Source organism: Phascolarctos cinereus, unplaced genomic scaffold (assembly GCF_003287225.1).
Source record: "Phascolarctos cinereus isolate Bilbo 61053 unplaced genomic scaffold, phaCin_HiC Scaffold_4;HRSCAF=312, whole genome shotgun sequence".
NCBI lineage: Eukaryota > Metazoa > Chordata > Mammalia > Diprotodontia > Phascolarctidae > Phascolarctos > Phascolarctos cinereus.
This window is the reverse complement of record NW_027555847.1, coordinates 469,469,395-469,495,180: the sequence shown is the minus strand read 5'-3', so window position 1 is coordinate 469,495,180 and position 25,786 is coordinate 469,469,395. Positions and strand designations below refer to the sequence as shown.

The 25,786-nt window shown below is 36.3% G+C and overlaps 1 protein-coding gene across 1 annotated transcript; it reads right to left on the bottom strand.

The window, feature by feature from the left end:
• Window positions 1–2,502: 2,502 nt before the first annotated feature.
• Window positions 2,503–24,693, bottom strand: GGH (gamma-glutamyl hydrolase). The gene is made up of 9 exons (XM_021002187.2): window positions 24,483–24,693; window positions 21,696–21,810; window positions 14,864–14,914; window positions 11,327–11,411; window positions 9,772–9,910; window positions 8,392–8,498; window positions 8,207–8,297; window positions 4,726–4,863; window positions 2,503–2,683 (listed from the first exon to the last, which is right to left on the bottom strand). Exons 1-9 carry the CDS (start codon window positions 24,580–24,582, stop codon window positions 2,562–2,564), a joined length of 948 nt encoding a protein of 315 aa, XP_020857846.1. The 5' UTR covers window positions 24,583–24,693; the 3' UTR covers window positions 2,503–2,561.
• Between the last annotated feature and the right edge of the window lie 1,093 nt (window positions 24,694–25,786).

The window sequence follows — 25,786 nt, the reverse complement described above, 5'->3', positions numbered from 1 at the left end:
GAGGATGATTTTCATAACCTCTTACCATATTATAGATTGGGAGAGTGAAACACAAAGGGAGTTAAGAACTTTATGATTACTAAATTCAGTGTCAGAGCTGGTTCTATTTCTTAGTTTTCTCAATTCCTACTCAACTGCCTTTCTTCTTAAAAGAAAAAAAAAGTTCATAGTTCACCATTCACTTAGATTTTTAATATAAACAGATGGTCAAAAAAGGACAAGCAGATAGATATGCCTCCCAGAAATATCTCACTGACCCCTAACAGTAGTGACAAATATTAATGTGTCTTGAAACTTAGTACTTTATCAAAGAAGAGGATCTATACTGCAAGACTTAGAACCTGATGGAAGATTGGAGAGCTTTAATTTAAACAGAGAATGGAAATGAGTATTAAAAAACAAATAGCTGCATTTCAGATCAGACTCTAGTTCTTGACCAGATGAGAAATTAAATAATGAGTGTCTTCTTGGGCTTTTTATTATAAGAATTTCAATGATATTCTACATCTCCATTTTAAAAAATCTAAGACATTCATCTGATCACCATCATTTATATGTGTGTGTGTGTGTGTGTGTGTATATATATATATATGTATATATATGTATATATATATACATATATATATATATACATATATATATATGCCAAAAAAATGAAGATTAGCATCAGCATGAGTTAAAATGTTTGACTAAAGACATATACTTCTTTTTATCAAGGATAATAATTTGTTCCTTTAGGGAAGATCTGGTGCATTGTTTATAGTTGTCTCAATAAAAAAGTTTGAGCCTAGGTTCTTCAAGGGAAATGCTACATGCCAGAAATTCAGTTTGTACATTAAAACCTGTTATTACAAATACATTGATAAGCACTAATGACTAGTTCATTGGACTAGACATAAACTAATTATGTTTAAACCATGGATTATCCTACCCAGATGATAAAATCACCTGCGGCATTTTACAGAATTTCTCCCTTGTTTATGTGAGTAAAAATCCTTTTCTACATTTTGGTTAAGCCATATTTGTTTGGTTGGTTGGTTTTTGTGCTAATTTGCAGAAAGCAAGAAGAATATTGCCCTCTCTATAATGGCACTTTACATCTGCTAATGCAATAAATTAAAGTATAATCTAAAAGCCTAATCTCATTGGAGGAATATCATTGGTCCAGTGGAAGCAAACTATCATTGCTATAATTAATGATTATCCTTGATAACAGAAATGGAAAAAGGACACTAACATGTCCACTCAGCCACTCTATCTATAATCCTACAACTTGAATTCATGAATTTGTTCGTTGTTCTTCCCATGAGAATACTAACTAGTTACATCATTAGTCTGAATTTACAAGAGGATAAGATGGTACATTTGAGGAAATCTGCAATGACTTATTTTTTTAGTTTGCTGTCACAATGGCTACTTCTTGATTTTTATTAGCTGGACAGTCATGTGTTAATGGAAAATTGATGAAGAAAGAAAAATCAGGCTCATGATTTCCTTAGGTAGTACACTGATTCATCTGTTCTGTTTAAAAGTTTAAGTCATCCTTACATGGAAATGTGTTTTGTATGACTACACATGTATAATCTATGTCAAATTACTTTTCAGTGTTGGGGGGAGGGAAGAGGGGAAAGAGAACTTAGAACTCAAAATTTGAAAAAAGAATGTTAAAATTCTTTTTACATGCAATTGGGGGAAAAAATAAAATACAAAATTAAATTTTTTTAAAAAGGGGAAAAAAGGCCCAAGTCATCAGGGCAGCTAAGTGGTACAGTAGATTGAGCACCAGCCCTGAAGTCAGGAGGACCTGAGTTCAAATCCAGCTTCAGACACTTACTAGCTATGTAACCCTGAGCAAGTCACTTAACCCTGATTGCCTCCAAACAAAAGGTCTAAGTCGTCTATAAACTATTAATTTGTAAGTTCTTCGTCTTCCTCTTTCCCGTTAGGAGATTGTCACCCAGTCTAAGGTCTTATATAAAATGCATAGCAAAGTCATCTAAAATCACTCCAGGTTTGGTACCATCACCGATGACCATGATAATCAAGTGGTCACTTGACTAATTTAAATTTCTTTCCATTTTGCTCAAGTCTCAAGATTAAAAAAAAACACAAAAAACAAAAAAACCCAAAAAATCTTGCCAACTAATTACTATTCTTCACAGAAATACTAATAATGTTTACAATTTAAATTATTCTACCCAGATGATATTAAGTCACCTGTGATATTTTACAGAATTTCTCCTTCATTCATGAGAGTAAAAATCCTTTCTTATATTTTCAATAAGCCATATTATTATTTTTTCTAATTTGAAGAAAGCAAGAAGAATATTGCCATCTCTTCAAATACAATGGAATTTTGCATCTGCTGATTCAATACACTAAAGTATGATCTAGAAGCCCCATCACATTGAATGGAAACCTAGTCAGAGAAAGTCTACAAAGGCAAAATCAGAACACAATGACACAAAAGGAAAAAAATGACTTGACTCCTTTACTGCCATAGACATGAATAACAATACTTTAATGATTCCATTAACAAATCACTGTGGTTCTAGCAAAATTCAATCAAAAAAATAGCACTGCTGAAATAAAGACCCATTCCCAGTGAAAACAGGATTGTAGTTATAAATCAGTTCCTTACTTTCTTCATCTTCACTTGCAAAATGGTGGTGGCTTTTTCGAGCTAAAAATTATATAAAAAAGAAATATACAGAAAACATGTTAATTATTAGTATCATTTTTAGAAAGTCATCTTATCCCACAATCTTTTTACAACATTTGTTCTTACAAGAAAATAATATTTAGAATATTCAGGAGTATGCGGGCAGCAGTTCAAACCAGTACAAGAGACCCAATTGTTAAATTTTTAGCTACAAGCCTTTACGCTTTGGAAATCAGCAAATGCTAAGAATCAGTGCTTGAATTATTATTTAATTGATTGTTTAGACCTAAGGAAGTTAAAGTTAAATGTTAAAGTTGATTAAGCTTAAAATATATCATAAGTGTATTTTTTTTCCAGAGCCATTTGTCAAACATTTACCATCACGCTGTCAAGCATATCACTTCTCAACTGGAAAAAAAAATATTTCGTTAACCTTCCAAATAAAAGAGCTCCTTGTTTTTCCTCTCATCTATTGATTTCTGTTGATTACAGTTACATAAGTAGCTATTATTGCCTGGCTCTATACTGAAGTTCGGTTTTCATTAGTTAAGTAAGCTACCAGGAAGAAAAACACAAAAGTATAATAAGTATTTAATCCTCTTCTGAAGAAGGAATGTAATAGGAAGACCAAGTAAACTCATCTATCATGTAAACATCCGTTAAACAGCCTTTACTTTGCTCCTTTATATTTAATAACAATGAAGTCTTTCATTCCTGGCCACACTCTTTATGCCACTTACTTTGGAGTAAGACACTTTTTAAAAAAAGAGTTGGGTTTTTGTATTAAACAACTTTCAATTCCTCTTAGCACAATTCTATATATAATAGACCTAATTATGATTAATTCTTAAGCTCAGAGAATAAGCAAAATTACTGATGGCAAACAAAAACTGCAGACACTCTAAAAGAGAATGTTAACATTACAAATCTACAAAATTTTTCATTTGACCCACATAATTCCATTCATTTCTGTCTATAATGCAGCCCTTGTTGAATTTCTTAAATGTGTGTGTGTAACTCAAATCATTAAACTAAAAACATAATCACCCATTTGTACCCAAATACCATTGTCACTTGCAATTATAAACACAACTCCAATGTGAGGGGCAGGGGTGCAAATCACTTCATGTTAGCTTTCTCTAAGACAAAGGTTCTTAACCTGGATTTCATAGGCCACTTGAGCTGGGTAGGAAAAAAAATACATCTTTATTTCAGCTTAATTGGTTTTCTTTGTAATCCTATGTATTTTATTTTATGCATTTAAAAACATTATTTTGAGAAGAAGTCCATAGATTTCAGCAGACTATCGAAGGGGTCTGTGACTCAATACAGGTTAAGAAACTCTAAGGCCTTCTGGGAAAGATTTTTAAAGTCACAAGTATCTGCATGTGAATTAAGTTTTTGGAATGCCTTAAAAGAATAATACTCAATTTTTTCACAGAGGCCATCAAGTTCTTTATCTTGTCAAAAAAGAATAGCTAGAAAGTATATGTATACCTCTCACATCCCTCATACCTCTAAATCTTATACTTACTTATATTTAAGGAATGAACAAAACAAGACTCAATATCAAAGCTACTGTTCAAGGAATTAGCAAAACTTGCAAAATGATATAATGCTATTTAGCAAAATGAATTTCCCTACTTTTATTAGCATGTCTACTCCTCAAATATAGGACTTTTGTATTATTCAGCTGTTCCTCCAGATTTTTTTCTACCTAGGTCATTTTGGAAACTTCTACATTTTTTTATAAGGAATAATTTGACCTAGTGGTGCTGGTAAATGTTTAATGGCTAGCTCTCTGAAAAAAAATGCACACAAGGCACACTTCTAAGTTTAATCTGCATTGCAAATATTTCTCCGTCACTTCCTTAAGTCTAGACAATCAACAAAACAATAAATCAAACCCTGATTTGTAGTTTTGGCCAGTTTCCAAAGTGTAAAGGCTCACTCTGAAAATTTAACAATCAGCTCTCTCAAGCAGGTCTGAGCTAGTTCTAGCACACTCCTGATTCTACCTGAAATTTCCATAAATATAGAATTACAAAACTAATTTTTCTTACCTTCATTTACAAAGAAGTATGCCATGTAGAATGAAGTTTTAATAGCCATTGGTGTATGGACTATGCCCGTTAAATTCTTCCATTCAAAAACACTCTTCTCTGGATGCCACTGGACACCATAAATAGGGTAGTCATATGCTAGATTTAAAAAGAAAAAAACACAATTGGTAATTAGAATGCCTTAAGATGCTAGGTACATTAGCCAAATTTAATCTCTATAAGTGATTATTTTACATACACCTACGATAAAGTCTTATTCCAATCAATGCTTCATGGTAGCATGAAGGTGACTGTGGGTGCTAGAAGGCCTTGTCAGTGGAATGTAAGTGTGGGGGTTTCCCAAATTTGAAAATCTTTCAAGCTCAGGTTTAGAGACAGATTGTCTGTCTGCCCTCTCACGGTCATCCTAGTAAAATCTAGAGTGGCTCATTACTGAAATTCCTTGGCTAGCAAGTGATGAATTTTTGTGGCTATGGCAATTCAAAGAACAGTCTACTAAAGCATGGGAGACAATACCCATACCAATGACTTCATGGATCTTTCAAAGTGTCAAAGAAGCATACTTTAATACATAAAATAGAATGTCTGCAATCATCTGATATACCACATTTTGAGAGTTTCAGCTAAATAAAAGGGCACCTGAAATTGGCAATGAAATATTTTATTAAAACACAACTTTTCACAATATATTTAGTATGGTGCTACTTTACTAATAAGCAGAGTACAAATAAACTGTAATCGTTAGATTATATCTCAGTATGAGAACTAATCATGTATTTCATTAAGTCCACACAAATATATTCTATTGCTCCTCACTGTCTACTTTGTACCTTTTCATCTACTTATATAAAAATAGAGAATGTAACTTAGAATCATGAAGCTCTAGGTTCAAATTTACCTCTGACACTTACTAGTTGTGTAAGACAAGTCACTCAATGTCCCTGAGCCTCATTTTCCTCTTCTGGAGAATAAGGAGGTTGAATTTGATGACCTCCTAAATCACTTTCCAGTTCTAAATCTATAATTTTCTTAAGTTGAATCAAAGCAATATATTTTACTAAGCACTATTATTTGCAAGGCACTGTGCTAGACAGTCTTGGTAACTTCTTTCTGATTGGCTTATCATAGCTTAATGATATTAGGTAGTGTATACATACATACATACATAATACACACACATCAGATGGGGAGAGAATGTTACCTCTATGAACTCTAGATGTCCTAAAGACATCTTCAACTCAGTACATCCAAAACTGAACTCATTATTTTCCCCTCTTCCCAAGTTTCCTATTATTGTCAAAAGGACCATCTTCTCAATCACTCAGGATCACAACCTAGGGGTCATCCTTGACTCCTCACTCTCTCTCACCTCCCCCATATATAATTCATAGTTAATCCTAACTTAATATTCTCTAATTAATATGCCTCCTTCTCTCCTCTGATCCTGTCACTTCCCTGATATAGGTCTTTATCACCTCACATCTGGATTACTGCAATAGACTCTCTGGTTGGTTTACCTGCCTCCATCATCCACTTAGCTACCAAAGTGATCTTACTAAAGAACAGGTCTGACCATGTCACACATACACTACTTCATTCATTGAGGTCCAGTAGCTACCTATTACCTCCTGGTTCAAATATAAAATCCTCTGTTTGGCTTTTAAAACCATTCATAAACTATCTTCCCCACCTTTCTAGTCTTCTTACATCTTCCTCACCCTTATATATTCTGCAATCCAGTGACACTGGCCCAGAGGTATGCTAGAACCAACTCTAAGTGAAAACCCACTGTTAAATGTTTTGCATGAGCATTTACACCTCAAAAATCAGCACTCACTATAAATGAAGGCTGCTTTATTCCTTTGTCGATTGTCTAGACTTAAGAAAGTGTTGATAATGCAGACTGAACTTAAAAGTGTATGTGCATATAGTTCCTCCCCCTCTCTCTCCCTCCCCAGCCTGGTTATTAAACATTTACCAGGACACCCTGTACTGCTTTATAAACACTGCCTGTGTTCAGCTGGAGTCTAGTAGGAGGCTCAGGGAATGAAGTTACCATCAGAGTGGAAGCCTGGTGACTGGAGGTTAATAATAATAAGTGGCATTTCCATAGTGGTTTAAGGTTCGCAAAATGCTGTACACATCCATAATCTCATTTGAGTTTCACACCACCTGGGCACAGGCTTCCTTGACGTTTCTTGCATCAGACACACCGTCTTCCAACTCTGTGCATTTTCACCATCTGTCCATCCCACCTTTCTCCATGCTCTCTATCCTTGATTCTATCTCCTGGCTTCCTTTATTCAAGTACCAGCTAAAATACAACCTTCTGCAAGAAACCTTCCCCAGTTCCCCTTAATGCTAGCAATGATAGCCCCTTCTGATCTATAGCTATCTTGTTTGTACATAGTTGTTTGCATATTATCTGTTTTTGCCTTTCAGTGCATCCCCAGTGCTTAGCACAGTGCCTGGAACACAACAAACGCTTAATAAATGCTTGTGCACTCCTGTTCAGAAAATTCAAAGTCCTGCACCCTAGTTTTGAAGATACATCAGTACTTTACATACCTTCTTAACATAATTACTGTCCTCCATTGACTCACCCCAATGATGGTTCTTCCCCACCTAGTGGTAATGAACCTTTTGACAATGAACCTTTCCAAACTTAGGCTAATACTCATAAAACAGACATTTAGTCCATCACTGGGCCTGTACGTGAAGTTTTGCAGATGGTAGCCCTTCCAGAACTTACCTTCCACTGGTAGTCTTTGAGAATCCAGGGTCACCTCTACACTAAAATGAGGTATCAGAGTAAGCTTTCATGTTAAGAATTTATAAATAAATGCTATTAAAGTATATATATTACACTTTTAAATTAATTGAGATATCCCTATTTCCTATGCCATCCTCCTCTATACTACGTTCTAAGATACAGAAAAAATAATTATTAAAAAGGAGGTTAACATGCTTCTTCTCCACTTGGCAATCCAAAGGCACATACACCAAATGCTCATTCCATTTCAACCCTTCTTTCCTCCTTCCCTTAATCAGCTGCTATTTTATTTCTCTATTCACCCTCAATCTTCACTCCTCCCTTCTCTCCCCCTTTCTCTCTCCTCCTTCCCTTTGTCCTCTCTCTCCTTCCTTCCCTTTTTCTCTCTACCATTCCCCCTCCCTGTCTGTCTGTCTCTCTCTCTCTCTCTCTCTCTCTCTCTCTCTAATTAAGTACATTCACCACTCCTTCTAAAGACTGAATCAAGTAAATGACTATGAAAAGATTGACAATAGAATGATATCAAACACAAGCACTTCTCTGACCCCAAGGCAGATCAGCTCACACTTCCTCTACGGCCCAAAAAGTGACAAGTCTATTCTTAAGACTCAACAATACAGAATAATGCTGTATAACTATAAAGAATATTAAGGGAAAAAAGTATATGTGTTAACTGTAAAATAAAGTGAATAAAATGCATGCACATACCTTCCATCGTGGAGATAAATTCAATGTTTTCATATGTATTTGTAGATAAAATGTTATAAAACTCACTTAGCTTCTTATTCATAGTAAAATTCTGTGGCATAAAGATTTTTTTTAATTACAATTTGGTTCTTCTACAGTTGAGACTAAACTCATTATCTTTATTCTTTCTTTTTTAATTGTTCTACCTTCAAGGAAAGGCTCCACTTATGAAAATTTGAAGTTAGGGGTTCTGTTGCAAATGCCTCTAATAAGTCCTTAGGGAAATTCTGGAACATCCTACTTTCACTTACAGCTGAAATGAAAAAAAAAAAAGATAAACGAATAAAACTCACCAGTGTCATTTGTGTTCAATCCAGAGATAACATTATTGGAATATGGTCAATATGAATAAATTATTGACTAAATGCTAATATTCAGATGTTTCAAATCAAAGATAAAATGTGTCCCACCAAAAAATCTAATTGAAGGGGGGATTTATGGATAGAGAATAAATGATTCTTGGAGTCTGACAGGCCCAGATTCGAATTGTGCTAGTTGTGTGACCTTGGGCAAGTCACTTACCTTTCTTCAGACTCAGTTTACTCATCTACAAAATGGAAACAATAATACCAGGAACTCCTACCTCATAAAGTCATTGTAAGGTTCAAAAGAAACAGTTATATGTTTTTTTAAAAAACATAAGAAAAAGTAAATCACCTTCAAAATGAAATAAAATTACCAGGAAAATCTAACTAAACTCCAGCCATATTTATTACCTAACTTTCTTCACCAACATTGCTAAGTAGAAGTTTTATGAGCAAGCTCATCATATTAGTTTATACCCAAGAGAAAAGTCTACCTAAATCAAGAAATTATTTCAGACGGATCATAAGATCAAAGATTTAGAGCCAGAGAGATCTCAAAAGTCATCTAATTCAAATCTTTCAGTTTATTTCTCAATAAACACATCAGATCAATGAAGTTACTCACTATGTAACAGATGCAATTACCTACATAATTATAATGTGAGAAGAGGCTAGACAAATTGTCAATGAGCAATACAAATCACTTCCTGCCACTCCAACATCAACTATCATACCCTTCCTTCAAGCTTAGCTGTATTATTATTTTTCAAATATATAATGGTGTGATAAATGAAATACAAAAATCATTTAAAAACATTAATGAATTCATAGTAGCTTCTTGTCATGGATTTCTTCACTCAACAGATGCCAATACTACAATTAATATCAACATGAGAATTTTAAAAATTTTGGGATGTTAAAAAGAGGTCCTCACATTTGAAAAAATTGAGATCTATTATAGTAGATTAAACTGTAGTAGACATACTACTCTCCTTCTGTAAATAAGGTTTTCTAAAACTCCCAAAGACCTTAAGATAATTTTTCCAAAGGAGTACAAAAATACTTATTCATCTACAAAAAAAAAAAAAACAACAACTTGCCACCTCACTCAAGTAACATGTTGTGACCTGAGAGAACAAAAAAGATACCTTCGATAATTTTTGCTTAGTAATCTTGACAAATAATTGCATATGGAGGAATCTCTAACAACAGAAAACCTACCTTCGGTAAAGTTTAATGGCAAAGCAATTCCACTAGTCTTGGTTGAAGTTAGTAATAACTTCCCACTGGTCAAGACAGTAAGCTCTTCAAATCCAAGGCATGTTCCCCAAATGGGAAAATAATCTCCTTCATTATTAGCCTTCATGTAGAGAAAGAAAAAAATAAACTAAGTTTATGTACTAACCTCAAAGGCAATAAAACACATAAGATGTCTTCCAAGGTGATTTCTAAAGCTTGTCTTTTGTCTAAAGCTTATATTGCAATCTGTGATCCATGGACTTCTGGGGAGCTACAAAGAAGCTAGCTCACCGTATGATTCAGCATAATAAATGAACAACTACATTTCCTATAGATAATAAATATATTTATTTATAATGTCACAGCATACATATATTATTCTTTTTCAAATGCTACCTAGTTGTTATTATTCACAGTAACTATCTAAGAACAATATTGAATTCAGAGTAGCTTTTGGTCAGGAAGTAATCTAGCAATCAGTGGATAGAAACACTACTAACACCATACGGGACCCACAAATATATTTATATCAAAAAAGAATCTTCATACTTGAAAAGGTTGGGAATCACTAGTCAAAAGTCTTTATATAAGTATATATTAAATGTAGGATCGCAAGTTGTTGGGCATCTCATTTAAAAAAAAATACTTGAAAGCCAGTTCATGAAAGTTTAATTTTAGATAAATCTGAATTTACACAAGAGAAAAACCAAAGCTAATTACTTACTTTACAAAATGGTTATCGATAGAGTTCCTTTAAGTAGCAATTTTTTCCTATTACATTTTAAATTATTGCATTTGTAAAAATTCAAGTTCACTCATGGATATTCACTCAATAAATTTCTGAGCATCTAAAATATGTAAAGTGCTAAAGGAGATAAGAGATATGTATAAAAAGAATTCAGGACTTTAAGTAGCTAGTAAAGGAAATGAGACATTTGTACAATTTAAGTCAGGAAAAGGTAAGCATTTCATGAGCAATCCAAATATAATTCTACAGGAAATTAGAGAAGGAAGAAATTGCAAGAATGATAAAAGACTTTATGGAAGAGGTAAAAATTGGTCTGAGCTTTAAGGATGGGTAGGATTTGGCCAGAAAAAGATGAAGGTTGGAGAGAATGCATTTCTGATACAGAAAACAACAGCGTGAGAAAACACACTGGGAGGGAGAAGTTATATGAAGCTCAAGCAACGACAAGTACACCCATTTGGCTGGAGCATGAGATGTATAGAAGCAATGGAAGCTAACGTTGGAAAGGCAAGTTAGGGCCAGACTATGAAGTGACCTGAATGTTAAGGCTAAGGAATTTAAAATGAATCCAGATGGCAAAAGTAAGGCACTGAATATTTTAGAGGAGGGAAGTAGCATGATCAAAGCAGTATTTCTAACAGATTAATCTGGAGGTGGTATACAAAATCCATGTAGGGATGGGAAGAGGAGATGTAAGAGAGACCAGAGGCAGGAAGACCAATGGAGGTGGGGGGAGGGGAAGGGTCAGGACTATTATAATCTGGGAATGAAAGAACAATTGAAGATTACCTTCAAGGCCTTGTCATAAAACAGTTGGGCTACTTGGCTATATTTTGAAGTCTGAAGATCGACCCCTCCACCAGGAAAAAGTATCCTGAAACCCAATATCAAATGTTTGTTTGTTTTTTTCACAGAAAATATACAATTTACTTAATAAGTAAAATTTGTAGTAAGGATAAACATATGGAATAAAGGAAACATTAAGTCACAAGTCAAGTACGGTTAAAATTCCCAGTGTAGCAAAGTTTATATGAAAATGAAGACATCAGTGTTAAGAAGTCTGTAATTACAAATAAATTCTTATTCAGAAACAACAGTATTTTATTTCTTTTCTTTTTAAATTATCAGAGATGTCAAGCTGGAAGCAACCATCAAATCCAACTCCCTCACTTTACAAATCAGGAAACTGAGACCCAGAGAGATTAACTGATTTGTCAAGAGTTACAGATATATGAAGTGTCTAAGGTGGAACTCAAATCCAAGTGCTCCTTGCTCCAAGTCCAGGGCTCCATCTATTATATCACACTGCAACAAATCACTTTTGAGGCAATACTAACTTAGGACATCTGTCAAAAGTACATACAGCATTTATTATAAATGTAAGTACATTGATATAAAAACTAATTCTTCCCTTTATGCTATCTTTTGTGGCATATCTGACCCTTAGTATTCTAGTGGAAAAATCTGAAAACTGCTGGCACTCATACATAAATATAGATATAGACATAGGTATAATCATACACACACACACACACACGTATGCATATACAGACATGTGTGTGAATGGTGGCCACCTTAATTAAGTTACAAATTATTAACAAGATGTACAATTTGGAAACAAATTGAAAACAAGAAAAAAATAAAGGTAAGAATTCAATTAACAACTACAAGGCACTTCAGAAGACAAAAATAAGAAATTCAGGCCAAGTATACACTGGAAAATTCTGTCATGGAGACAGTACAATTTTAAAAGCATGGAAGGAATCATAAGATCATAGATTTAGAGCTAGAAGAGGCCTTGGAAGTCACTGAATCCAACCTCCTTATTTTACAGATAAGTAATTTAAAGAGATTGAAGAATTTCCCTACAGTCACATGGCTAGCAAGTACATGAGGCAGGATTTGGTCCAAATCTTTCTTTTTTTATTACTTAATTTGCCTTCAATTAATAAATTATTCTCTCTTCCTCTCATCTCCCTCACTGGGAAAAAAGAAAAACAAAATCCTTTTAACAAATATGCATAGTCAAGTAAAATAAATTCCCACATGGGCCATAACAAAAAAATGTATGTCTTATTCTATCACAGATGGCATTTTTACCAAAGAGAAGTGATCAAGAGGACCTCTCTAAGTGGCGCAAACACTATCAACTTTGTCATCTCCAGAAGGTATTTGTGAAAATGATCTACATGTGTATTCACGATGGTATTCACGATGAAATATGAGAAGGGAACAGATTTTCTACAGCAAAGCTAAATTTTATAGTCACAACACTATAATTGTAAAGGATATGAGGTCCCATGATATTTGGTTTTATGAGATTAGAACTGTATTTTTTCCTTAAATAAGTTATTTGCAGAATCAATTCTGCCTACTTTCAAATTGTTTTCAATTCATCTCCAGAGTCTAGAAGATAATTAAAGGAAATATATTTTAGAGATAAATCAGAGCAATAGCTATAGCATACATAGCATAGCACACTAAGTATTGTCCTGAAAGTCATGGGGAAATTATTACAGGTTCCAATGAGTGCAAAAAAGTATATCTGATACTAGGTATAATCTGGAAGATTGGATAAAGTATTTAGGAGTTATTTATCATTTTATCTTCTATAGCACTGGATTTGGAGTGAGATGATCTTAGTTTAAACTCTGGCTCTGTCATTGAGTGACCTTTTGGGCAAGTCAGTTGTCTGGGCCTCAGTTACTTGATCTGTAAAATGATGAGGTTCTCTAAGTTCTCTTCTATATCTAAATCTATGATCCTATATTCCTACTGTCTATGTACTCCATTCATGCTCATATGCCACAGACAGTACTTGGCAGTAGAAAAATCACAAATAAATCCCTAGCTATAAGTTCCTGCCCTCATTACCCATATTTAAGCAGATAAGGGGGAAAGGGTGGTATGTCCAAGAAACAGGAAGGTCAGTCAGTATGAGTGACCTCCATTCCTTACTTACCACTCCTGACTGATGTGTGAGGAAACAAGATGGGATCTATGAAGGTATAATCCTAAGCCTGCTCAAACAGTTCAGATCCCTCCCGGGTGGGAAACTGACAATTTACAGCAATTAGTTAATGTGCAAAGTCTTTGAGAAGTTCAAATCTAAGGAATCTATAGAAAAATCAGATCCCTTTAAGGAAGGGACTGCCTTCACCGTGTTAGAAAGCTAACGAGCTTAATACAAAAATGATTCAATTATAAATAAGTTTTGATACAAGAAGGGGGAAAGCAAGTTGACTCAGTAATAAGCAGGAGTAAGAAATAATCATTTGAGACCTTCCCTGAGAATGGCAGGTACCAGAGATACCAGATAAATAACAGGAGATGAGCACCAGTATAAGGAAGCCATGTTACCAACAATTTTTAAGTGATGCAGATACCAGGAGAAAATCTGTGAAGGCTTTAAATACTTAAGCCACAAATATCTCACTGAGAGACCTGGATAAGCAGTGGGTTAGGTTAATTTCAAAGCCTGGAAACCCTCTATATAAATAAAAAGAAAGAAAAAGTTTTCTCATGGAAAGAAAAATCAGAATTTAAATACTGATTGTTAGTAATTGAGTTTGGTGAAAGATGGAACTATGTTGTATTCTTTGTATTCTTTTAAATCCAGCCTTGCATCTTGATTTAATTTATTTTTAAAAAAAGATTATATTTGTTATAGCAACAGTATAAATAATTAACAAAGAGCTATATTTGTATAGATGAGAATAACTGGCTAAATTGTTTACATGTTTTTTCTCAATTACATCTGAATAATAGTATCAGGTACTGTAATTAGAGGTTTAGTATCTAAGATTAAAAAAATTAGCCTTTATGGAGTTTATCTTGCATATTCAAGTCTATCATGTGCTGGTTTTACAATGCAGTTAAAAAATAGTATCATTATGTTCTTCTGAGAACTCTCTAAAGCAAGAAAAAAGACATGTTTAAACTGCCCACTAGACATATCTAGGAAATAATGACAACCATACCATAGGGACAGGGACCAGGCTTGTGATTTTGCTGTTATCAGAAACTCCTTCCTTCTATCAACACAAATGAGAAGCTTCTCTGCAACATTTAATCTTGGAAAGCTTCCCAGAGTACTGACATTACGTGGCAGAAGTGGGATTTGAAATGACATCTTCCCGGCTCTGAGGCCAGATCCCTATCTGCTATGCCATGTTGCTTCCAAAAAACCCCTAAAGGAAAGTGATTATAGCCAAAGTACAGTATATATATAAATTATACACATATGCCAGTACTTATGTAATAATTATTTCAGACACAGTACATGTGTCTCTATGTAGATGTGTTACATACAAGCCTGTAACTTACCCATTGATAGACTGGAAGAGATTCTCATATTCTTCATCTGAAAGCGTTAATCTGAAACCAACAACAAAAATAATGACAGGAATTTAAATCTGCTTGAAACTGTAATGTTATAATTACATGCCTAAAATAATAGCTTTCTTAAAATCAAAGTAGCATACACATATATGTGTGTATATATACACATGCATAGATATACATGTACATACATGTATTTATAATTTATTGAACTTATAATTATGATGAAATTATAATTTACATGAATAAAATGAAATTTATACATATCATATATGTAACATTTTATTCACTACTCAGGGAATAGAGTACTGGGATTGGAGTCAGGAAGATATGAATTCAAAGCCAGCTTATGGTACTTACTAGTTATGTGATCAGGAGAAAGTAATTTAACTGTATTGCAGATAACTCCCTAGAACTCATCTAATAAATCACAGGCAAGCTGTTAACTACACTGGAGAAAAGACTCCCCACACTAGCAGTTTCTTATTTCAATGAAATCACAAATCTCTTGTGTATTCACATAACCTCACAAAAATCATATAAGGCAAGTAAATAACACCAATATTACTCTTATCCCCATTTTACAGATGAGGAAACTAAGACTGAGAGTGATCACATAGCTACCTAAGGTCACATAGCTACATAGCCTAAGAGGCGGTGCCAAGATTCAAATCAAGGCTTTTACATCCAAGCCTAGTGTTCTTTCCATCTCTTTGTGCCTGAGAAAGAAAGATGAGTACAATCATTAAAAATCCAGGCAAAAAAATAAATTTAAAGGATTTGAGGTGTTTATTATCCCCACTCCACTTTCAAAGTTCTGAAGGCATTCTTTTCCAAACTAAGAAAAATCATATCTGCTGCATTCCTATCTGTGTATTCACACATGAAAATCATCTTTATGAATAATGATGTTAATATTTGTTAAGCTTTGTGAAGAAACATGAAGAGTAGCATAGTTTGGTGGAAAAGCAATGGACTTGGACTCAGGAAGTCTGGGTTCAAATCCTGATTGATATTTACCAACTAAGTGATCCAAGATATTTAACTTCTCTGAGAAGCAGTTTCCTCATATGTAAGATGAGGCTAATAATGCTTTCAATCTTTCTCACATAAGGTTATTATTCAGAGTGTTTTATACAGCTTAAGGTACTATATGAATGTTTTATTATTACTGGAAATTTCCTGTGTCTAATTTTGTATATGTAATATAGTTACATTTTTAAAAAAAAGTTTCCCTAGTATGGAAATGAAGAGAGCTATGTCTCAGGCAATCAACAGTAATTTATGAGTGCAGCTAGGTAGCACAGTGCTGGATGACCATGGGCAAGTCACTTAACTTCTGTTTGCCTTAGTTTCCTCAACTGTAAAATGGGGATAACAATAGCATAGGAGGTATGCTTGTAATACCTGGGAGGTATCAAATAAGAGAATAATTGTAAAGCACTTAGCACAGTGTCTCAAGCATAGTAAGCACTATATAAATGTTAGCGATAATACAATGATTATATATTATTTATATTACTATATTACATTAATTAATGTATAATTATATATGATAATATAATTATTATTAAGTACTTACTATGCATCAGGCACTGTGCTAGCTGCTGGGGATACAAAGAAAGACAAAAAAGTGGTCTCTGCCTTCAAGAAGCTCACATTTTAATTAGAGAGACAAAATGCAAACAACTATGTACAGATAAGACATATGCTAAGTAGATAAAACCTAATATTAGAGGGAAGGCAATACAAATGGGAAGGACAAGGAGATGTTTCCTGCAAAAAGTGTGGTTTGAGCTGACTTAAAGGAAACAAGAGAAACTAGTATGTGGAGCTGAGGAGGGAAAGCATTACAAGAGCTGGGGACAGCCAGTGAAAAGGCACTGAGTCAGAGGTGGAGTGGCCTGTGTGAAGTGCATCAAGAAGGCAGGTGTTGCTGGATCATAAAGTATGTAGAGGAAAGCAAAGTGTTTGAGAGGAACAGAAGCACTGGGTGAAAAAAAGGAAGCTGGTAGCAGTTTACTGACCATGAGATCTAGGGAAAGGACACAGTGGGAAATTCATTTTGACCGAACACAGAAAGGCTACATGATAGTCATACCAAACACCAACTAGTTGGGAGCATGGACCCATTTGCCCAGGGCAATTATGCCAACATGTACAGCCAAGTAAGTTACCTTAGGGTAAGATTTGCATGTCCTATAAATTCAACCATTACATACTCTGCGTTACTTTATTCAACTACCTTGCCCTTGGTTGCTAGTTCAAAAAAAAAAAAAAGGAAAACAAAGGCCAGCCTTTCTCTTAGGATGAGCTAAAGGAAAAGGAGTGGCCAGGCTGGGTTGGTTAGTCAAGGACTGGTGAGAGCGATAGAGAAATATAGATCCTCCTATAAGTTTGGCCCATCAGCAGAGGTGAAATAGTCCAGAAGGTGAAGTAGCACAGAAAAGGAAAGAGAAGTCCAGATGGGGCTAACACCACACCTTAGGGATGCTCACTTGCCTGCCTATGGCCCCAGCTCTTCATAAGCCACCTGAACAAGAAACCTGAGCTCTGTTCACCAGCAGTGATTTCTCTGCTAACTGATAAAAAAAAAAAGTGAAATGAGTTAAGGATACCCAACGCTTTCAGATCTTTGATGACTGAACCCAGAGCTTGTTAAGATACACATCATCATGGCCAACTTTGAGAGACTTAACTCTTCTCAGCAATACAAGGATGTAAGACAATTCTAAAATGGAAAATGCTATCCACATTCAGAAAAAGAACTATGAGTCTGAATGCAGATCAAAGCATACTATTTTCTCTCTCTTTTTTTGTTTCTTCTTTCTCATGATTTTTCCCTTTGGTTCTAATTCTTCTTTACAACATGGCTAATTTGGAAATATGTTTAATATGATTGTATATGTACAGCCTATATCAGAATGCATGCCTCCTTGGGGAGGTGGGAAAGGGGGGAGAGAGGGAAAGTAAGGGAGAGAGGGAAGGAGGGAGAAAAATTTAGAACTCAAAATCTTAATAGAAGTGAATGTTGAAAACTAAAAACAAATAAATAATTTTTTTAAAAAAGAAAAAAAGATATACATTACCACATTTAATATAGTAGAATGTGAGCTTCTTAAGGGCAGGATCTGCCTTGCTTTTTTATTTGTATCCCCAGTTTTGTATAGTTCCTAGAATCTAAATGATTACTATCTTTTTTCATTCAGTCAGTAAGCCTGAGTCTAAAGCCAACCTTAACCTATTATTCCTACTCCTCCTACATCCAGTTACTAAGTCCTACTGATTTTCCCCCATAATGTCTCTCAAACTGATCTATCACCTCAACCTGAATTAGGAAAATCTTCAAATTGATCCCCCCCCCCATTTCAACTTCTTTCCACTTCAATTCATCTTTATACACTGCTACCGAGGATTCTCCTGACCCTCAGTCCTACTTTCTTTTTCCTATACCATGTTGCTTAGCACTTAAAAAGTAGGTGCTCATATTCATTGAGCACATGAAGAAATTGCCACATCTTGTAAATATTTATTTAAGTATAATGATAAAAGCTAGGTTAGCTTTAAGTAGATAGGATTCTGTTAGTGGACTGCATTTATTCACGGAAGAATTTTTGTTGATACATTACAGAATAGATACATGTTTACTTTGAATAAAGAATGCCCACTCCACAGAAACAAAAATTTGTGGACACTTTTAACAGCACATCACACAATATAATATATTAGTACTCAGTATATTTGTGATGCTAGGGGACACAGCCCTCTCCTCCCCCAACTACCACCCATGACCCTGCTGCTCTTTTATTTGGCTTTTTACCATTTCTCAATTACATCTCTGCATTTAGAGAAGTGAAGCCTGCTAGTGGTTTACTAGATGCAGCCACCACTCCCATCTCTGAACTGCATGTCCAAAATGAAACCTGCTGTCAAGAAGACCCTTTCTTCCCCTACACCAGACAAGCTTCCTAAAAAGAAAGTTTGGTTACTAAGTATTACAAGGAAACATTCAGGGGGGATAACAGGTATTTGGAAGTCTTAGCAGTCATTCATGCTTCCATGGACACTGACAACAACTATGTTTTTTTACTGCTAATACTAACTAATACCAACAAAAACTAATAAAAACCTTGTTCTGTCCTAGTTCTTCTCTTGGTCAGACTTCCTACTTCTATTAGGTTTTATCAGCAGAGCTAGCTGGTTCAAACCTACCTCACCTACACATTAGAGTTCTCAGTTTCCAGTCAATTCTATTTGGCCGGCTGTAGTTGTTTCAGCCCTTTTAGAAAACTACTTCCCAACCCAAAACTCCAAATAAAAGATTTCCTGCCTTGATTAAGAGCTAGCTCCCTCTCAACTATCTCCCCAAGTAAGCTCTTCTTTACTCTCTGGCCATGAATGTGGGAAGGGCCTCTATTTTAAGTCCTAGCTCCCTCCAAACAATAGTACCTTTCCTCTTTGACTTCTTGAAGTTTGCCTCTCTAGACTTCAATCCTCAAGAAAATTAGTCATTCCTTTTACTCATTCCCTTAAGAATTCTAACTTCTGACCTTAAAAACTTTCTCTCAGCTTTGATCTCTGCTCTCTGAAGTGATCAGTCTGAAGCAAGTTCTCTAGCTGCTTATGAAGGTCTGCACTGGAGTTATTTAGCTTAGTCAGCATCTCTACACTGCGGCTGTACACTGGGAGAAAGGTTGCTTAGCCTGTGGAGATTATGAGGCACCAGGACAATGGATCTTCAATCTCTAAGCCTGAGCCTGGCCTTCCCATTGAGAATTCTGTCTTCTGTTTAGCAAAGCTGTGGGTATCTCAGACTTTCAGGGTGTTGCTTTCCTCCTTCCTTTCCCAGTTCATTGATAAGGTGTAGATGACAGCAATGAGGCAATAGTATCTGACACGTGGCCAATGGACTGTGCTTAGCCACAACTCTGTGGGTGCTTATATTAGCTTTGTCATACCACATTATACTAAAAACAACCACATTCACCACATACAAATGTACCACTTACCTAGAGACAGGGATAATATGGGCCAGTCATTAACTCAATGCTGTTTCACCCTGTGATTCTTCAACTTCTGTGCCTTTTTAATTTTTACCATGTTTGCTGACCCTCAAGTCACTATTTGTCTAATATTTAAACAATGGAATTTGAGGATATTTTGAAAGTTTGTGGAGATGATATTTGTAATTAAGGTTGTTCCACAAAACCTGGGCATATGTCATCAGAGATAACAGACACACCCAGAGCCCAGGCCAGTCAAACAATGGACATCTGTTCTTAGCCTTACTCTACCCTTTTCAGTGACCTTCAGATTGTTGACTCATGGATCAGGATTTGCCCTTCAAGACTTCCTTTATAGGTTCCAGTTTTCACACTTGCACATTCATATGTATACGTATATATGTGTGTATATATATGTGTCATAGTACATACATATATGCATATATATAGAACATAGTATCTCCTCTCCTCATAATGGCATCTTACATAATAAAATTAAAGCAAAGACATCAATAAAACCACTAATAACCTGAACTTTATTCTGAACTATATTATTATTTATTAATAACCTGAATATTAAACAAAACATATCAAAAATCTTTGGAAGGAATGATCAGAAGTAAAGAGTACTAACAGTGAGTGCCTACCTTGGGGTAGAAACATAGCTGAACCAAATTTTTTTAAATTCTTTGCCAATGAAATCATAGTTCCAATTTTTGATATAAAATAATAGGGCAATGTATTTATACTTTAAAACCTATTTTAGAACACTTCTATCCTGTAAAATGAGGAACACTTTTATTTCCCAAGACAAGTGGCAGGGTAAGGAAGGGGAAATGACTGAGAAATTTCTAGAAACTATTTGCAAAGCTTTGATAAACTGAAATGAAATCTGTCTTTCATTTTCAGTGGAAAAGATGAGATAAATCACTTAAACTCTGCTCAGGAAAGCATAGCCTCAGAAAATGATATAAAAACAATGCAACATCAGGTATGTTAAGTTAGTGGAATATTCTGGGACATTCTAGAACATTTTAGACCATTGAGGCAAATCAAATATGAGAAAGCCTTTTTTTTTGTGGAGAAATGCTGCCCCTCTTTAATTTCTTGATAAAATATACTTTAGCCCTCCCAAGTTAAGTAGAACCACAAAGTTAGTTTTCACCTTCTAAGAGTCTGTCATAGGCCACTGATTTAGAGCTAAAGAGGATTTCAGAGGTCATCAAGTCCAACTCCCTCATTTTACAGATGAAAAAACTGAGGCACTGAGAGGTTAAGTGACTTGCCCAGTGTCACACAGCTTGAACTCAGGTCATTATGCATCAGCAAGGCCATGACTAGGAAGGAAGCAAAAACTACAAAGTATCCATTTTATAAATCATATGTAAATTTTCTGTGTCTTCCTTTCAATGAATGATCCCTTTGCTCTGATATGTTACAGGAGTTTTTTTTTTTTTAAGCAGCTTCTTTTGTTCCATTTTAAATGAATTTTTTATATAAAACTCCAATTACTTTTTAATGTTTATCCTTTTTATGGAAACATTTCATTCCTTTTCTATGTCCTTTATGTGTGTGCCCTATCCTAACCCTTTATGTTACTTGCACACCTTTTTTAGAAGCTAAGAAAACTTTATGTTAAAGGATCTACTCTGTGATGTTCATAGACAAAATCAGATATAACACTGGAACAGAAAAAATCCTCAAAATGATTAGTCTTAGTCACAAGAGTAGAACCACCATTACATGACGATCTTAATTTCAGAAGCAAAGCGTAGTACTTTCTATAGACAGTATAAAGTTAGCAAACACTCTACCTGATTGGCATGACCCTTGCACCTGCAGACTCCAGATATTTTACATATGAAGCAGCAATGTAATACTTTCCATATTCTTTGAAATTACTCATATGGTTAGCTTGTGCCAGTACTCCTACAAGTATTCCAAAAGAAAAAAAAGAGTTATTTCAAACAACAGCCTGTTTTGCTACAGCAGCTCAGTTTTATTTAAGAAAAAAAAAAAGACAAATCTCATTGTTATTTTTATTCACAGAACTAAGTACATAAAGTCTCAAGTATGCAAAATAGGTAGAATAAAGGGGAGGACTATCAGAAGCTATGTAAGGGGTCAAGGCAGTGTTTCAGAAATCAACAGGTTTAAAAAAACTAATTCTCAAGGTAAGGTCCAAATTTGGCCAAGAGCTGATTAGTGCCATCAGCTTCCTTCTTCACAGAATCATAAGGATAGAAGGAGTCAGAAAGATCACATAGTCCAATCTCAATGCAAGGATAAAAACCTGAGGCCCTGAGAGGGGTAGTAACAAGGCCAAGGCTACACTGTTGTCTTAACCACAGGCATGTAGATTTAGAGCTGGAAGAAGCTTTAGAGACTGAATCCAACCCCACCATTTGACAGATAAGGAAGTTGAGTCCCAGAGAAGTAAAGCAAGTTGCCCCAGATCACATAGTAAGTGTCTAATGTGTTTTTGACTCAAGTTTTCCTAACTCCTAGTCCACTGCCTCATCCACCCTAACAGGAAAGCTCCTGTTCTACTTCCACTACTTGAAAAGGCAATCAATGCTCTCTACCAAGGGAATGCATTAGTGTCACCTAGCCCTAATACTCTACCAGTTCTCAGGCCTCTCTAGTAACCTTAGCAAATAGATCAAAATTCTAAGCCAACTTGGGCTGGAGGAAGTGGGAAAAAGCAGGATGGCCTGGGTTCCTCTGTTCATTTAGTCTAGCAGGCTTGTGGCCTTGCTTGCTCAGTAGGGAGATGGCTCAAGGTCTGGTCTTCAGATTATTGGCTTCGGACATCTTGAGGAAGTTCTCTCAATATCACTGAGCACATCTTTCTCTTGAGGTTCTACAGGCTGCCATGGGTGGCCCAGGGCAGCCCCAGTAGGCCAGCTCCTACACCCAGTCTGGCTAGGACATTCTAGTATTAGTGTCCAGGATGACAAAGCAGAAGGTGAAGGTTCTGATGACCAAGATGAACACTGATGACAACAGAGACCTTGCCATTGAGTATCTGCTCTGCCAATCGTGCTGGCCATTAAGAATGGGGACGTTGTGGGCAAATTTATGAGTATCAAAGGTAAAGACCAAGTGGAGGCTTTCCTCAAGAAGCTGTTCAGCCTGGGGAAACTTTGTTTCCCCTGGCACCTTCCAAGAAGAGCTCTAGCCCTTTTTTCACTGGAGCTTCTTGTGGCCTCCAAGTATCTAGCTCCCATTGGCCCATTCTGTGTTCTAGAGAAGCATTCTTCATCTCCAAACATGGGAACCAAGGGTACTTCCTAGTTGTTTGATTGTAGAGGCCTGGCAGGCAAGGAAATGATGCTGGTGCTGACCGTTTTCTGACATTTCCTAAAGCCAACAGTATGACACAATGGAAAATACACTGGCCCCTAGAGTCAGGAGTTCAAAGCCCACCTCTTAAGATTACTATTTTCATGATCTAGATAAGTCCCAAACTTTTGGAGTCTAAATTGCCTTATCTGTAAAATGCAACCAACATGACTCTGCATATTTCAGATCACAAGAGTCCAGTTTCTAAGTCACAAGACCGATCATAGGAGCATAAATTTTGAGACAAAAGAGAGCTGTAGGGTGATCTGTCGCAGTCCCCTCATTTTATAGATGAATAAATCAAAGTCAATTTATTATTAATTTAATTTAGTTGAAATCATATAACTTTAACTACACTCATAATTTCAATTATGAGGTTCAATGACTTCCGAAAGGTCACACAGCTAGCAAGTAGCAGGGCTGGTATTTGAACTCTTAATGATGTAGCTGGATACTTTTCATGCTGCAGCTAAGTCCTCTTCACAAGACATATATGTTAATTAAAACAAGGAAAATGAAGTTTTCTAACGTTTTCTAAAGCCAACAGTATGACACAAAGGAAAATTAACTACTGGTCATTAAAGTCAAGAGTTCGAAGTCCTCCTCTAAAGGTGGCTATTTTTATGACCTGGGTAATTTCCAAACTTTCTGAGTCTCCATTATTTCATCAGTAAAACAGGAGTTGGGTTAGGTGGCCCCTCATGTCCCTTCCAGCTCCAGATCAATGATCCCACCGAGTCTGATCAGGCACAAAGCCTCACACAAGGCTAGTGTCTGCAACATCAACTAAGGCTGCCATTCATTAGGCTATTGTAGGACCAACGTGACTCTCTAGAGGTGATGATACCCAGTTTCTACATCTCAGCCAGGAAACGTTGAGTCTGCTTTTCCAAGTCTTGGCCAAGATCGATCCCAGAGTGAGAGAACAGGTTATAAGCTATTCCACAATCTGCAGCTAGACGCTGGGACTCAGCCGCGTCTACACTGTCAAGCAGCGCTCCTTGGGTGGTGAATTAAAGGATGGGAGGGGCTGATGATGGAGCAGTAACTCTGTTCCTTCCAAATTGCAATCTCACACCCCACACACCCAGGGATGGGGAGGCTGGGAGATCTCTAGCACGTTCTTGGGCTCGGGCGCTCCGTCCTACGAAGTTCCTAGGATCCTTTTTTCTCCTGCCCTGGACCCTTAGGGCTGAGCCCTACCGCCCTCCGCCCTCCACACACACACCCCAAAGCCCAGAGCCCCCTCCTCTTACCAATGATGGGCCTGTCGTTGCTACCCTCCTCGAGCAGCTCGCCCCCGGCGCTGCAGAGGAGGACAGCTCCCAGTGCGCACAGATGCCAGGGGCTCCGCATCGCGCGTCTCTCAGACTGCCTCCCAAGTGGCTTCTCCCCAGGTGGATCGGCGACAGAACAGGCTCGGTGCAAAAGAGCGTCCGCAGGTGCCTGGGTTCTCTCCAACACTGGGCGGTGGCTTGCATCGGAAGCTTTTTCAACTGCCGAGAAACTAGTGGGAGGGAGAATTGCCCCATGGGAAATGTAGTTTCGAGGATACTGTATGGGGACACCCCGAGGTAGAGGTAGACAGGTACCCTAGTCATCATCAAAAGAAATTACCTAGTGTAACCCTCTAATCTCTAGCCTGTGTGAGGGTGTGTGTGTGTGTCTGTGTGTGTCTGCCTAGGAAGGACAAATTATGCCACTGCATAAAAGAGAAAAATCTTAAGTCCCTGATTGGCTCTCTGTGGGTCAAAGTCAGTCTTTTTCCTTTCGCCTTAGAAGTTTTGGCTGAACCACAGGAAGAGAATCCAGGACACCCTGTTCTTCCAGAAACATTTATTAAGTGCTATTAAGAGGATTTTACTGAATCAGTCTCTAACCTGAGAATGATGAAACAGGGGGCCAGAGACAAAGTGACAGTAATCAGGTTGTCCTTTAATCAATTAGTTTCATTGTGAGGAACAGATTTGCAAATCAAGAATTCTCCTGATCAAAATTCCACCTAGCTGAAGTGAAGACAGAGACTACATACTTAAATCACAAATGGGAAGGTGGATTACAAACAATCTTTAGTAGTTTCCTGAGAGAAACCCACAAATCTCACAATACAACAATTCTGGAGTCAAGTCTTTGGGGGCCTTGGCCACCTCTCTAGGGCACAGAACCAGAGCTCTGTGCTGGGAACAGGTTCTACAATCTTTGATTCACTTCACTTCGGGTACACAAGCAATAGTTGTGAGCGTTGTCAAAGTTTGATTGTTCATTTTAAACTGCATTGTGAGCTGATTCACAAGCTGGAAAAGGCAATTCTTGAGAATTCGAAATTATTCTAAAGTATATTCATTACACATATCATATAGATTAATATGAAAATTATAATTCCACATTCCCTCCTTTCGGCCAAGAAGGTTAGAATAACCCTTGAAGGCTGATGAGGAACATTCATTTGAAACATGATTTTGATTTTATGTAAGAACAAGTAAGTGACAAGTCATAGATCAAAGGAGGGTGGGAAGGAAATATGCTGCAGAATGTTCTGACACCTATTCCATAAATCTTC